General features: G+C 41.8%; 1 protein-coding gene across 1 annotated transcript in view; it reads left to right on the forward strand.

Moving 5' to 3' along the window:
* ATP6V0A1 (ATPase H+ transporting V0 subunit a1) overlaps window positions 1–15,868 on the forward strand; it is a 360,020-nt gene that overhangs the window by 301,624 nt on the left and 42,528 nt on the right. Inside the window, exons 4-9 of the mRNA XM_050762605.1 lie at window positions 253–331; window positions 1,848–1,945; window positions 3,987–4,115; window positions 12,060–12,163; window positions 12,430–12,556; window positions 14,949–15,031. Of these exons, the coding sequence (XP_050618562.1) occupies window positions 253–331; window positions 1,848–1,945; window positions 3,987–4,115; window positions 12,060–12,163; window positions 12,430–12,556; window positions 14,949–15,031 (620 nt within the window). The remainder of the gene's footprint in view (window positions 1–252; window positions 332–1,847; window positions 1,946–3,986; window positions 4,116–12,059; window positions 12,164–12,429; window positions 12,557–14,948; window positions 15,032–15,868) is intronic.

A 15,868-nucleotide genomic window follows, 5' to 3' on the forward strand; every position in this document is an offset into this window, starting at 1 on the left:
CATTTTGTACCATTGTGTTTTACCTAATTTACCTCCATTCCAGTAATGTTGCAGCAACGAAGGAGGAAGTTTTTATCCTTACCTGGTGTGACTGGCCGTAAAGCAGTTTTTCGGACCAGTAGACAATTTTGATTAGTGTTGCATCATGCATTTACACAAAATTAGTTTTTCACTTTGCAGAATGTGTTGCTTGAGAAACAGAAGAAATAGATACAATATTTCAATGTTTGGTATTGTGTTTTTATTTTTCAGTTAAATCCAGATGTGAATGTTTTCCAACGGAAATTTGTGAATGAAGTTAGAAGATGTGAAGAAATGGATCGAAAGCTTCGTATGTGCACTTTGGTCTTGTGTAATTTTCTTTTAATGAATCATTTGTCTTAGATTAATGACATTAGTCCTCTTAATAGAGGAAGAAAATGCTATAAGAGAAAAGAAAAAGGAAAAATCTTGCAGTTAAGATGCTGAGGTGAATTTCTGGTATACGAGTAGATTTTGTGGTCTTTGGGCTAAGTAGTGCTTAATGGAAACCTTGTTTGAAATAACATGCTGCAAGCTGAAAACTGGTTATTTTTTTTGTGAGATTTCAAAAACAAAACTACATTATAGAATTTTGAGAAATAGGACCCAGCACACCATCAGTTTTTGTCAGCAGAGCCACCTTTTAATTTGAGCTATTTAAGAGGGAGGAAACTAACATTTATTTAAGTTCCATTGAGGGCTAGCTTGCTCACATACATTATTCATTCCCCCACAACATTCCTTCAAGATGGGTATTACCTTATTTAATGATTGAGGAAACTAAAGATCAGAGAGGCTTAATGACTTGCCCTGGAACGTAAACAGTTATGATGGAATCAGTATTTGAAGCCAGGTTGTTCTGTCTGACTCAAAAATCCATGATCTTGCCACTCTACTAAGCCAACTTGTGCTTAGCTGATAAGTGAATTGGTCCCCACTCTAAAAAACAGTTGTAGTTGTCACTTGAAACACTTTTCTCTTCTGGTATTTTGGGTCCTTATTACCTGTTCTGCTTTTTCATTTTTATTTTATTTTATTTTATTTTATTTTTTTTTTTTTTTGAGACGGAGTCTTGCTGTGTCGCCCAGGCTGGAGTGCAGTGGCCGGATCTCAGCTCATTGCAAGCTCCGCCTCCCGGGTTTTTACGCCATTCTCCTGCCTCAGCCTCCCGAGTAGCTGGGACTACAGGCGCCCACCACCTCGCCCGGCTAGTTTTTTGTATTTTTTAGTAGAGACGGGGTTTCACCGTGTTAGCCAGGATGGTCTCGAACTCCTGACGTCGTGATCCGCCCGTCTCGGCCTCCCAAAGTGCTGGGATTACAGGCTTGAGCCACCGCGCCCGGCCTCATTTTTATTTTTTATGCTTAAAACTGATCTGATTGTTTTCAAATTTAATGAACCCCTTTAGATCTGGAGTTGTCTCACTAGTGTGTTAAGTGTCAAATATTCTATTGTATTGTACTCTTCTTCCATAACTCTGCTTTGCCAATAATATCTATAACCAGAACTGTCATACTTTGGAGTGGCATTCGCGTTGGGAGGAGAGGTGCGGCCTTGAAGGCCAGTGTTAAGACCTGAAGAAAGAAAGAAGGCAGTTGTGGGATGACCACCCTTTGGAGTAGCTTCAGAGAATGTGAGGTTGGAGAAAGAGGGATGTGGAGAAAAAAGGTGCTTCTTTTATATTAAACGAATATATATATATATAAAGTATCTTTCTTGGATAAAACTTTTTGTAGTCAGGCTTTAGATGCTAATTCTTTTCCTTAAATAATGGCAATTTTGAGCATGTGCAGGTAGGCATGAATGTTTTGATTCTGTCATTTTAGGATTTGTTGAGAAAGAGATAAGAAAAGCTAACATTCTGATTATGGACACCGGTGAAAACCCAGAGGTTCCCTTCCCCCGGGACATGATTGACTTAGAGGTAAACAGTTCTTCTCAGAAAACCAGAAAAGTTTCTTTCTACTTAAATGCAGAAATTACTTTCCTGAGCAGATAGAGAGTAAAGTAATTCTTGCTAACTTTGACAGCATTATCTACTGATTGTTTCTTGTAGGTGGGATTGAAGTGGGTTTCCCCTTCGCTTTTTTATTGATAGATAGTATTTGTACACATTTATGGTGTACATGTGATATTTTGGTATATACATAGAATGTGTAATGATCAAGTCAGGGTATTTGGAGTATCCATCACCTTGAGTATTTACCATTTCTATGTGTTGGGAACATTTCAATTCTTCTCTTCTAGCTATTTTGAAGTATGTACTGTACATTGCTGTTAACTATAGGCACCCTACTCTGCTATTGAGCATTAGAACTTATGCCTTCTATCTAACTGTATGTTGGTCCACATTAACCAATCTCTCTTCATCCCCCCACAAACCCACACACCCTTCATAGCCTCTGGTATCTATCATTCCACTCTCTACCTCTATGGGATCAAGTTTTTTAGCTCTCACGTATGAGTGAAAACTTGTGTTATTTGTCCGCGCCCTGTTTATTTTGCTTAACATAATGACCTCCAGTTCTATCCATGTTGCTGCAAATGACATGATTTTATTCTTTTTTTTATGGCCAGACCATGTGAATCCCCTCTTTATCCCCTCTTTTATGGTGACAAACAGCACTGAAACAGTATTATATGCCACTAAGTAAATGTCTATTGGTTTATCGAAACCTTATTGGAGTAAGTTGATTTATCTACTACTTTATTTTATTTTATTTTATTTTATTTTATTTTATTTATTTTTGGGACACAGCTGTCACCCAGGCTGGAGTACAGTGACCCCATCTTGGCTCACTGCAACTCCTGCCTCCCAGGCTCAATCAGTTCTAGTGCCTCAGCCTCCAGAGTAGCTGAGACGGTAGCTGTGTGCCAACATGCCTGGCTAATTTTTTTGTATTTTTTGTAGAGATGGGATTTTCCCATGTTGGCCAGCTTGATCTCGAACACCTAACCTCAAGCAATCTGCCTGCCTCAGCTTCCCAAAGTACTGGGATTACAGGTGTGAGCTACCATACCTGGCCTATCTACTAGTTGGTTATTCTTGCAGACTAAATGGGCAGCCAGTAGACTTCTCAGTAATTATTTTATCCATCTGAAATCTCCTGAGAAAGTTACCAAGTATACAATAGAATGTGTAAACAAAGAAAGACTATTTTTTTTTTTACTTCCACAGTGACTTAGAAAGGAAATACTTTTTTTTTTTTTTTTTTTCAGAGAGAGTCTTGCTCTCTCACCCAGGCTGGAGTGCAGTGGTGCAATCTTGGCTCATTGCAACCTCCACCTGCCGGGTTCAAGCCATTCTCCTGCCTCAGCCTCCCAAGTAGCTGGGATTACAGGCATGCACCACTGCGCCCAGCTAATTTTTTTGTATTTTTAGTAGAGACGGGGTTTCGCCATGTTGGCCAGGCTGGTCTTGAAATCTGACCTCAGATGAGCCACCCGCCTCAGACTCCCTAAGTGCTGGGATTGCAGGCGTGAGCCACCGTGCCTGGCCAGGAAAGAGTATTTATTTATTTATTTATTTATTTATGAGGTGGAGTTTTGCTCTTGTTGCCCAGGCTGAAGAACAGTGGTGTGATCTTGGCTTACTGCAACCTCCGCCTCCCGGGTTCAAGTGATTCTCCTGCCTCAGCCTCCCAAGTAGCTGGGACTACAGGCATGCGCCAACTTGCCTAGCTAATTTTGTATTTGTAGTAGAGGCGTGGTTTCACCATTTTGGTCAGGCTGCTCTCGAACTCCTGACCTCAAGTGATCCACCCGCCTCGGTTCAGGAAAGATTATCTTAAGCAAAAAAATTTCCATAAAGAAAATTGCTCTAGTAAAATCACAGTATTTGCTAGGCAAGTCCAAGATCTCTTTGAACTATCAGCTTGGCGACAGTTATGTGGGATGAATTCATTTATTGTCTTTCAGAGCAAACATATTGAGCTTAGCCTAATCTATTTTCTTTTTTCTTCTAGGCCAATTTTGAGAAGATTGAAAATGAACTGAAGGAAATCAACACAAACCAGGAAGCTCTGAAGAGAAACTTCCTGGAACTGACTGAATTAAAATTTATACTTCGCAAAACTCAGCAATTTTTTGATGAGGTCAGACTATTGTTTCTTTTAGTATTTGAGCAGCTGATATTACACTCACACAAGTGGGCCATATTTTTATTCCAGTAATTATTTTAATTTGCTATTTTGGAAGCAATGCCATTTTTGCACCCTGTTTTAGTTAAAGAAATGTGAGATTATGTTCCATTTTTCATGCAGTACACAACCAGCCATGGTTTGCATTTTTTCACATTTTCTTCAATTTTTCATCTCAAGATGAGGAAAGGAACCCTGAAGTAGTTGTATAAATGTAGTTAGTATAAATTTCTACATTATATTTATACTTATAAGGTAAGTATATACTTAAGGTCAAAGCTGAAGAAACAAACATTTGGTTGTAGACAAAATTATAACAAAGGTTTAATCACCAAACGTTTTGCCATCAAATTTTTATTTTATTCTCTATGTTTGCTTATAAACCTTCGAGCACATTTTTCAGTACTTCAGATAGCACACATCACACTAATTTTTCAAGAGTTTTTCATTGTATGTATTGTGTGGAAAATATTGGTAGGATGCTTGTTTGAAACTTTTGGGTTATCACGTAAACTTAGATGCATTACCTTAAAGGGAAACATGTTAATAAGTTCTTGGGTTAAATATGTAGGTGAGGCCGGGCATGGTGGCTCATGCCTATAATCCCTGCACTTTGGGAGGCTGAGGCAGGTGGGTCACCTGAGGTCAGGAGTTCGAGACCAGCCTGGCCAACATGGTGAAACCTGGTCTTTACTAAAAATACAAAAACTAGCCAGGTGAGGTGGTGGGCGCCTGTAATCCCAGCTACTCGGGAGGCTGAGGCAGGAATATCGTTTGAACCCGGGAGGTGGTTGTTGCAATGAGCTGAGATCGCTCCACTGTACTCCAGCCTGGGTGACAGAGCGAGACTCTTATCTCAAAAAAAAAAAAAAAAATGTAGGTGACTCAGTTGGGCATGGTGGCTCATACCTGTAATCCCAGTACTTTGGGAGGGTGAAGCAGGCAGATCACTTGAGCCCAGGAGTTGGAGATCAGCCTGGGCAACGTGGTGAAACCCCATCTCTACAAAAAATGCAAAAATTAGGCAGGTGTCGTGGTGCACGCCTGTAGTTCTAGCTACTCAGGAGGCTGAGGTGAGGGGATTGCTTGAGCCCAGGAGGCAGAGGTTGCGGTGAGCCGAGATTAAGCTACTTTACTCCAGCCTGGGGGACAGAGCAAGACTGTCTCAAAAAAAAAAGTAGGTGACTTAGTCCAGGTGACAATGTGCTGAGGTGACCCCATGGAAAGGATCTGGAGCAAGGCTTGCAGAAGGCTCATTTCTCCTAATTCAGCCTGGGGAGGAGTCTTAGCTTTCAACTTGGATGTGGTTTTTCTGATGGCCTGAAGTACAGTAACTGTCTTCTTGACAGGTGTTTTTGCCACCAGATTGATGATATTAGACACTTTAGGGATTGTTACAGTCACTGTTCAATGTGCCTTCTCATAAAGTTCTTTAATTCCTTTGCTCAACAAGAAAACTTGGCAAAGCTTTTAAATTTAGAGGCCCTTTTTTTTGAGACAGCGTCTCACTGTGTAGCCCAGGCTGGAGTACAATGGTGTGATCTCAGCTCACTGCAACCTCCACCTCCCAAGCTCAAGCGATTCTCCTGCCTCAGCCTCCCGAGTAGCTGGGATTACAGGTGCTTACCACCACCCCCAGCTAATTTTTGTATTTTCAGTAGAGACAGGGTTTCACCATGTTGACCAGGCTGGTCTCGAACTCCTAGCCTCAAGTGATCCATCCACCTCTGTCTCCCAAAGTGCTGAGATTACAGGTGTGAGCCACTGCACCTGGTAGGGGCCCATTTTAGTTAGCATCTGCTGTGTTCTCAGTTGTACTTTAAATTTATATCTATAGTTTTTATTTTTTTTTTATTGTTTTTTAGACTGGGCTTGGTGGCTCACGCCTGTAATCCCAACACTTTGGGACGCTGAACAGGTGGATCAGGAGGTCAGGAGTTCAAGACCAGCCTGACTAACATGGTGAAACCCTGTTTCTACTAAAAATACAAAAATTAGCCAGGCATGGTGGCGGGAGCCTATAATCCCAGCTACTCATGAGGCTGAGGCAGGAGAATCGCTTGAACCCAGGAGGCAGAGGTTATAGTGAGCTGAGATCATGCCACTGCATTCCAGCCTGGGCGACAGAGCAAGACTCCATCTCAAAAAAAAAAAAAAAAATTTGTTTTTAACTGCCTCATCTCAGAAATTTTTATCTTTTGAGGGGAGATTAAATATCCATAATTCTCTAGGTTGGAGCAGGAGTTCTTCAAACAACAGCAGCAGACTCACCTGTAATCTTGTCAGAAGTATGAATTATCAGTCTCCACCCTAGACCTACTGAATCAGAAACTCTGGGAGTTAGGCCTAGCAGTCTGTATTTACCAGGTGATCCTGAGGCATGCTAGTTTGAAAACAGCTGGGCTAGAGAAAGTCTGCTGAGGATGTGATACATTCCTCACTAATTTAAGGATTTGACTCAGAGAAGCCATTTAATTAAAAGGATCTGCTGGGGCAAAGGAAAGGGGAAAAACTCATATGAATTTAATTTCCTGGTCCTTTCAAGAATCAGAAGGTATTAATATTTATTTAGCTTGCTCATGGAGTCGAGAATTTTGAGTCTAGTGGTAACTTCTTTTGCCAGTCCCTAATGACATCACGTTAGAGGGTGTGGGACAGTGTGATTAACTCTTAAGTGTTTAAGGTCTTTTGCAATAAGCATCGCCACTTAAGCCATGTGTTTTTAATGAACCTGCAATTCCAGTATGCTCACTGTCCAGACATTATATTTTTGTTCACTAATTCACTGAACATGTAATGAGCACCTACTCATTGTGAGACACAAGATGAGTAAGACGTGTTCAAGGCATGTATCATTCGGTCATATTAAGAAGCACCCCAGAACATGACGCTTTCATATGCTCACAGATGTGCGCTTTGCTAAACATGTCCAAGCTGCTAACCACAGATCTGATGTAAACCTGGCCTTATAGTCAGAGCTCAGCTACTTTCTAGCATTATTTAGAGCTTAATTCTTTCACCTTCCCTGTCCCCATTTTTTTCCCTTTTGATATACTCTTTAGTTTACTGCTGAGATATTGCTATCTCATATGAAAATGTCTTTCAAGACCTCCTAAGTTTAAGAATGAGAGCCAGCTTCCTATTACGGTTCATTTTTGGAGAAATTCCGAATAAAGACTGATAGATGGATTCCCTTAAGGGAAATAATTATTTAAACTATTAATTTTCTAATGAAAAGAACTTAGTAAAAATGAAAATAAGAGGAACCACTTGGAAAAATGATACTTTAAATCATAATTTATGGATTTAGGAATTTTATTTTGTGAATAATAAGTCTAAACACTAAATGCCTATTTTGAGAAGACAGACTCTAAGTCTTCATGATCTTTGTGCCTTATTCATGCTGGGCTGTTTTCCCGCTCCTTTTTTTTTTTTTCGAGACAGAGTCTTGCTCTGTCACCCAGGCTGGAGTGCAATGGCGCGATCTTGGCTCACTGCAACCCCCGCCTCCCGGGTTCAAGCGATTCTCCTGCCTCAGCCTCCCAAGCAGCTGTGACTATAGGTGTGCACCACTATGCCCAGCTAATTTTTGTAGTTTTAGTAGAGACGGGCGTTTCACCATATTGGCCAGGCTGGTCTTGAACTCCTGACCTCGTGATCTAACCACCTCGTCCTCCCAAAGTGCTGGGATTACAGATGTGAGCCACCGCACCCAGCCTCCCCCTCCTATTTTATTCAAAACTTTTTTTTTTTTTAATCTCTGGAAGTACTTAGAGCACAAGGCCGTGGCTATGAGAGGTTCTCATGCTGCTTTTGTCATCAATTCCCCTTTCATTCCTAGCAGCCTCACTGCATTGCAAGAAGTCTCCTGGCAGGAACCTCTCTGCCTTGCCTGTTCTTGCGCTCACTCACAGCCTCAGCCAGGTTCCTTTCCATAGACCTTGCCCTGCTGCTGCCTAGCAGGAGGCTCAGGTGTCACTGCCACAACTTTGCATCTGCACATGCGAGTACACTTCAAATAATGCAAAAGATAGGACACTTGGGACCCTCAAATGTTGGAAACTTAGGATTTTTAATGAGATTTTCTTCTATGTCTGAAATTATAATATTTGCAAAGGGCCTAAAACACTACCAGTTTTAAACCTTTATTTTTTATAATTTGGTGACTACAATCAATAATTCACAGTAATGAGTTAGCAGAAATGGCTAAATCAGAAAATGATTCTATATTTAGGCATAGGAGTTATGATTGGCAAGGTGTGTGTAAGGGGAAAAATAAACATATTGAATAGTCTTATGATTAAAGATGATTACAAATTTGACTTAGTCATTTCTTATCTAGGGCATTTAAAATGACTTGTTAATGATTATCCTTTTCTCAGTCTTCTTGCTTGTGAAGAACTGTAAGAGCTGGAGAGATTTCTCTGCATCTTTTACCATAAGCACCATAACATATGAGAACGTAAAGAAGACTGGAAAAGTAATGGTTAATGGCATGCAGATCCCTGCTTTCCTTTCCTTCTCAGTTTTCCATCCATCTGCTTTCTTTATTTTTTTTCCCATCTGCCATTTCCTTTGGGGCCTGGGTGAATACCTTAAGTAATGAAATAAAATTTTTTTCTTGATGTAGATGGCAATAATTGTTTGTTCTTGGTAATTGACATAGCTTGAACTGGATGTGCTATTTACACTTAATTGCTGTAGAAACAGAACTGAAGTTCTCCTACTTCCTTTTTGTAAGGCATGTTTTTCAGTATCTGAATGGAGAAACCAGAGGGCATAGCTGTTGGAGCCGAACTGTCGATTCCCTCCTGGGCAGGGGTCGCCGCGAAGGATCACCGACACGAGATTCATAGCAGAGAGTTATTTATTACTAGCGCGCTAGGGTCCCAAGCTCTAAGTTGGCCCTGGGACCCCGACTGCTTGTTACAGGCTGTTTATATAGGCAAATACAAGTTCAAACACAGCTTAGGGCGCGAAATTCAAACAAAGCTTTAGGCGCATGGTAATTGGATCTGTCTATGGCCTGAGCAAGGTGTCTTATGCTAATTGGTTAGAGCAGGACCTTATGAGGTTTTTTTTTTTTCCTGGAGTTGTTGATTCCAGGAACTTCGAGGCAGGGTGGGACCTCCGGAATTGGCAGGGTGGGACCCCATGAGGTTGTTTCCCAGAATTGGCAGGGTGGGACCCTATCAGGGTGGGACCCTATTGAGGCAGGGTGGGACCCTATCCAGAGCCACCTGGTGTTAATTTTTTCTATATGAGGCCTAGTTTCTAAGTTTTATGAGGCCTAGTTTCATAGCAAGTAATGTAGAGGGATATTTACAGTGTTGTTATTAGAGGACCCAGATACCCTCAAGACAAGCTTGTCCAGCCCATGGCCCTCAGGCCTCATGTGGCCCAGGACAGCTTTGAATGTGGCCCAACACAGATTCGTAAACTCTCAAAACATTTTGAGATTTTTTTGCAATTTTTTTTTTTTTTTTTTTTTAGCTCATTAGTTATCATTAGTGTTAGTGTATTTTATGTGTGGCCCAAGACAGTTCTTCTTCCAGTGTGGCCCAGGGAAGCCGAAAGATCAGACACCCCTGCTCTAAGATTTAGATACTCTCAGCCACGTGGTTTTAGATATTGCTTTAAAGGCCTTCTGTTAGTGGGTGGTTCTAGTCTTCCTAGTTTCTCACCAGGCACAATTTTATTTAAAAATTTGTAACTTTTCTCTCTAAGACAGAATTCTTAAGTATGAAATGGTGAAATTAGCAATTCAAATATTATTGCAAGTTTCTGTTGAATTTTAATTTTGTTGTTTTTATTCTCAGAGAGTCCTAGATAGAGTCTTTGAAGTGGTCTAGTTGCTAAGTACTGTTTGCTTTTCCATCGGTTGTCCACTTTAGAGCACATGTGTTTGCATTGAGTCTGATATTTAGGGTTGACTTAAACCATGTCTTGTGAGACATCCAGGCGAGTAGGATGGAGTCTTGTGAGTAGCAGTCAGGCTCACTGGTTTTTGCCAAGGGATAAATCAAGAACAAATTGAAATGTTGTAATCATCGGGATCCTGAAAACAAGTTGCCTGCAGTCAGCTGACTTGATTGCAAGTAGAAACTGAAAGAACCCCCTCAACTTCCATGTAACAGCAAGTGGTAACCAGTGTCTCCATGATTTCATCTTAAACTTTTCCAATCTCATGACAGTATTTCTCTGCACTTCTGGTGTTGATCCTTACTTCCCAAAATGATTGCTTTCAATTTTTTAGGCCTTCAGACTTACCATCTAATTTATACACAGTTTTTCCCCTCTTTTTGCTATGTTTATGATCCCGTGACTTTATCAACTGATGGTCCCTGTGCTGCTTTTTAAGAGTGTGGCTGGCCGGGCGCGGTGGCTCAAGCCTGTAATCCCAGCACTTTGGGAGGCCGAGGCGGGCGGATCACAAGGTCAGGAGATCGAGACCACAGTGAAACCCCGTCTCTACTAAAAATACAAAAAATTAGCCGGGCGCGGTGGCTGGCGCCTGTAGTCCCAGCTACTCAGGAGGCTGAGGCAGGAGAATGGCGTGAACCCAGGAGGCGGAGCTTGCAGTGAGCCGAGATCGCGCCACTGCACTCCAGGCTGGGCAACAGCGTGAGACTCCGTCTCAAAAAAAAAAAAAAAAAAGAGTGTGGCTGACGGGTAGAATCAAATTGAAATTTGGAATGAAAATGATAGGGAAAAACTCTTCTGACTTTTTGTCTTATTGTGCTTTTGAAGAGGGTGATTATTCTGGTTTACTCCTAGTTTTTGGTCAAACAAGTATTGCCTGGATATTAGAGTTGGGGCGATGAGGCAAAGGAGAAGATGATTGGACTGGTTTTTGTTTTGTTTTGTTTTGTTTTTTGGAGCAGCTTCTCCTTTCTGATGGGAGTAAAGGGTGGTAGGATGAGTTGGGTAGAGAGAGGCTAGGAAACGTAGACCCGTGTGTGGGAAGATCCTTCTTCATTTCATTGTATAAACTGTCATGGTGGAAGTCATTTTAAATCTTACCAATTACACCAGCCCATGAGCTCTAGTTTGGTTTATTATCAGTTGCTTTTCCTTCACTTTACTTGATTCTTGAGCTGTGTTCTCAAGAATCCTACAACTGTAAAGCCTATGTGAACTTATTTAGAAGATTCCTAGTCAGAAAATGGGACATTCAGATATGTTTTTACAGGCTTGCCCAGCTATTGTGCTTCTTATCCTTTTGAAGACATAAATACTCTTTAAATCCCATGGCTTGGAGCATTCTGTAAGTGACCATGCTGAAAGTTCTCATGTTCTGAATTTTAAAGGGGCTGGAAACGTAGATATCTGGAGCTGCCCCTTCTGTCTTTCTCCAGACTAAACAGTATTCAAAGACAGTGGCAGTGCCTTGCTTCTTCCTTGGAAAGAGAGCCTCTATCTTTCACATTCTCACACAGGGAAAATTCTACTTTGTAGCTGCCCAGAAATTAAATGTTGAGAGTATCTGCAGAGCGTCTTCATTATTGCACAGAAGGGAGAGAGATTTTAGCTTCCTGTCTACACGCAGAGGTATTTCCTGGCACCTTCATGGTTAATTCAGGGAAACATAGGAGAGAAAATGGCTTCCACCAAGTAACAGATTTATACATGTCATCATCACTTAATGTTTTTTTCTTTTATTCCTTATTTCTAAAACCATTTCCCCAGATGCTTTACTGGGGCAATTATGCTTTCTTTACCTCACATTTGTTTTATTGGTTTTCGTCCCCTATTCTTCTTGTCTTTTTATGGGTATATCTTGTCTTTTGGTGGTTTGTTTTCTTTTTCATCCTTATTTTCTGAACCTGTCTCCTGGTTCCTCGTTCCCTGCATGCCACTAACTATTTTCATTAGATATTAATTGATTTGTGAATTCAGGCTGAATTGCATCATCAGCAGATGGCGGATCCAGACCTGTTGGAAGAGTCCTCATCCCTCTTGGAGCCAAGTGAGATGGGAAGAGGCACGCCTTTAAGACTTGGGTAAGTGCCATGTCAACCTTTCTGTATTCAGTGGGGCCATGTTCATCTCTGCTGTTCAGAAGAGCAATGAGACTGGGGATTCACTTGCTACCAGGATATGCCCTCCTCTGAGCCTGTTGAGATAGTCCTACAGCTCTGGATTCATGCCTGAGTTGCTCTGTCAGCTCTCTGCTGGGTTCATAGGTGAGGCTGGGAACAAGACTTGTCTTAAAACCTTCCATCCCATGACGTGGAATAGGTTTCCAATCTGCCTCTTCTCCCCACAGCTTCGTGGCTGGTGTCATTAACCGGGAGCGTATCCCTACTTTTGAGCGCATGCTTTGGCGGGTATGCCGGGGAAATGTGTTCCTGCGACAGGCTGAAATCGAGAACCCCCTGGAGGATCCTGTGACTGTAAGACAAGGAGATTGCATCCTGTGGAGTAGGTCTTGTAAAGGGAGCCCAGAGCAGTCACGTAGCATGGGGCCACCTGAATCCAGCTCTTCCACAGAGGAGCCATTATCTTTATCTCTGCTCTAATTGGAGAATTTGAAGTACTTCCTCTAAGTTAATTGCTGTCATAGATACGTAGGAATGTGTGATGTATACATGACATATACATATTTTCAGGTTTACCCATGTAGATGTTATTCTGATTAGAAATTTTTATTTTCACTTATTTGTCTTTTGTGAAAATTAACTTTAAAGCAAGATATCTGGTTCCAAATTTGGTTTTTTTTTTTTTTTTTGAGGCAGAGTCTCACTCTGTTTTCCAGGCTGGAGTGCAGTGGCGCGATCTCGGCTCACCACAACCTCCGCTTCCTGGGTTCAAGCAATTCTCCTGCCTCAGCCTCCCAAATAGCTGGGGATTACAGGCGTGCGTCATGATGCCTGGCTGATTTTTTCTGTATTTTCAGTAGAGACTGTTTTACCATGTTGCCCAGGCTGATCTTGAACTTCTGATCTCAAGTGATCCGCCTGCCTCGGCCTGTCAAAGTGTTGGGATTATGGGCGTGAGTCACCCTGCCCAGCCCCAAATTTGGTAATATTCATGTATAAAAAGAGAAGGAGAGATTTCCTAAACTGTGGTCTTAATAAGCTGATGAAATTTTACTTGGTAAAGTTTTTTTGTTTGTTTGTTGGAAGGATTAGAAACTTAGTTTATAGATATCGCACAAAATAGGATGATCTTCCCCACCCAGTACTTCAGGAAGTAGAAACAGTTTAACATCTTGGCATTTGCCATAATGGGACAGAGTTTATCATCTAAACCTGCATTTAGGTGTGGTGAGTCCTGATTTCAGGGAGTACAGGTAAAGATAAATGTACTGCAAAAATTTTTTTTTTTTTTTTTTTTTTTTTGAGACAGAGTCTTGCTCTGTCGCCCAGGCTGGCAGGCTGGGGTGCAGTGGCCGGATCTCAGCTCACTGCAAGCTCCGCCTCCCGGGTTTAGACCATTCTCCTGCCTCAGCCTCCCGAGTAGCTGGGACTACAGGCGCCCGCCACCTTGCCCGGCTAGTTTTTTGTATTTTTTAGTAGAGACGGGGTTTCACCGTGTTAGCCAGGATGGTCTCGATCTCCTGACCTCGTGATCCACCCGTCTCGGCCTCCCAAAGTGCTGGGATTACAGGCTTGAGCCACCGCGCCCGGCCTACTGCAAAAATTTTACTTTGCTTTTGTACGAGTGTTATTTAGAAACCTGAAGTTAGTTTTTCTGTTTTGAATTATCTTGTGAATTTCTTAAATTAGTGTCTTTACCTAAGAAGAGAGATTGAACTATGAGATTTCTCAGATTAGGTGGGCTGTGCAGCTGCAGGGCTTTCATCCTCCATGCTATGAAAGAGTGTGGTGACACTTCTGAACCCCCGGCTTAGGGGTATAGTTTCACAATCTTGCCAAAGGCCTTCGAGTTGTGGAAACATTGTAATCTGCAGTCACACTAATGAGGAACTTTTCTCAGGAATATTCAGTCAGGTTTCCTCTTGGCAACAGAAAGGTTATTTTATCAACAAATCCAAAAATGGGGACCCTGGATATCTATAACAGATCAGGCCGCACAAAGAATAGGTTCTAGTTTAGCCTAGAGAATTTAGGGATTTCAGACCCTTGAGCCTAATTTTCTTCACTCCTTATCTCCTTTTATCCTTCTGAAGTTTTGTTTGTTATTATAAAAGCTGTACGTGCTGTGTATGACTATGAGAATATGCCGACAATCAGAGACAATCCTGGTTAACACGCCATATACCTTTTTTTCTGATCTTTCCTTCCAGTCCTTGCATCTTACTTCAGGTATAAATTTGGTATTTGGAATGGATTACCTTCCTCCCTGCCCCATAAAGTCCAGATTAGCTTGAATTGTGGGATTCTACATCAGCATTCTTCCCAGGGACTCAGTTCCTTGTAGTTATTCAGCCCCTTTTATCTAAGAATTTCTAAGTCCCAGAACAGACAGAAATGGCTTCCTTCTCTTTTCTCTCCTATACTTTTATCATTCAGGCAATATAAGATTTAAAGTTGAATTGGTAAATAAGTCTAAACAGTGCTAAGAGGAGCATCATTTTAGCTTCAAGCTCCTGGTTGAGTCAAAAAAACAAATAGAGAAAGATTTTTGTGAATTAGAGATTATAGGGTAGATGTTCTTGTAGTGAAGCTTAGGAAATGGAGTGAGGGCAGTGGTTAAAGTGTGGGATTGCCATGTCCTTAAAGAATGCCTGTTGTTCTTACATCACCAAAAAAGTTGGTTATTTAAGAGATTTTCATCCAGATACAGAAGTCTGAACTCTTGTTTTTTTATTCTGGGGCCTAGGGTGACTACGTGCACAAGTCTGTGTTTATCATTTTCTTCCAAGGCGATCAACTGAAAAACAGAGTCAAGAAAATCTGTGAAGGGTAAGAGAGGCATGCCTCTACCAGGAGGGCACAGCCATGCTGCCCAAATGTTGAGTCTTAAAGTTCAGAATAGTGAAATACAAATCCTTTTTAGTCTACCTCGACACAGTGAATTTATCTTTTAATAATGTTAGGGGCTATTTTAATCAATTCAAAATAACCTGAATTCATTTTTATTTTTATTTTTGTTGTTCAGATGGGGGATCTCACTCTGTCACCTAGGCTGGAGTGCAGTGGTATGATCACACTCACTGCAGCCTTGACTGCCTGGGCTCAGGGGATTCTCCTGCCTCAGCCTCTAGGGTAGCTGGGACTACAGGCGTGCGCCCACCATACCTGGCTAATTTTTTGTGTTCTTTGTAGAGACAGGGTTTTGCCATGTTGCTCAGGCTGGCCTGGAACTCCTGGACTCAAGGGATCTGCCCATCTCAACCTCCCAAAGTGCTGGGATTAGAGGTGTGAGCCACTAAATTCTTTTTCCTTTTTTTTTTTTCCTGACCGAGTCTCACCCCATGCCCAGGCTGGAGTGCAATGGTGTGATCTCGGTGCACTGCAACTTCTGCCACCCAGGTTCAAGTGATTCTCCAGCCTCCCGAGTAGTTGAGATTACAGGCACCTGCCACCACGCCCGGCAAATTTTTTGTTGTATTTTAGTAGAGAAGGGGTTTCACCATGTTGGCCAGGCTGGTCTCAAACTCCTGACCTCAGGTGATCCACCCACCTCAGCCTCCCAAAGTGCTGGGATTACAGGTGTGAACCACTGCACGCGGCCCTAAATTCATTTAAAAAAATACCATCAGAACCACAGTTGTGGCCAGATACAATGGCTCATGCCTG

This window comes from Macaca thibetana, chromosome 16 (assembly GCF_024542745.1).
Source record: "Macaca thibetana thibetana isolate TM-01 chromosome 16, ASM2454274v1, whole genome shotgun sequence".
NCBI classification, from domain to species: domain Eukaryota; kingdom Metazoa; phylum Chordata; class Mammalia; order Primates; family Cercopithecidae; genus Macaca; species Macaca thibetana.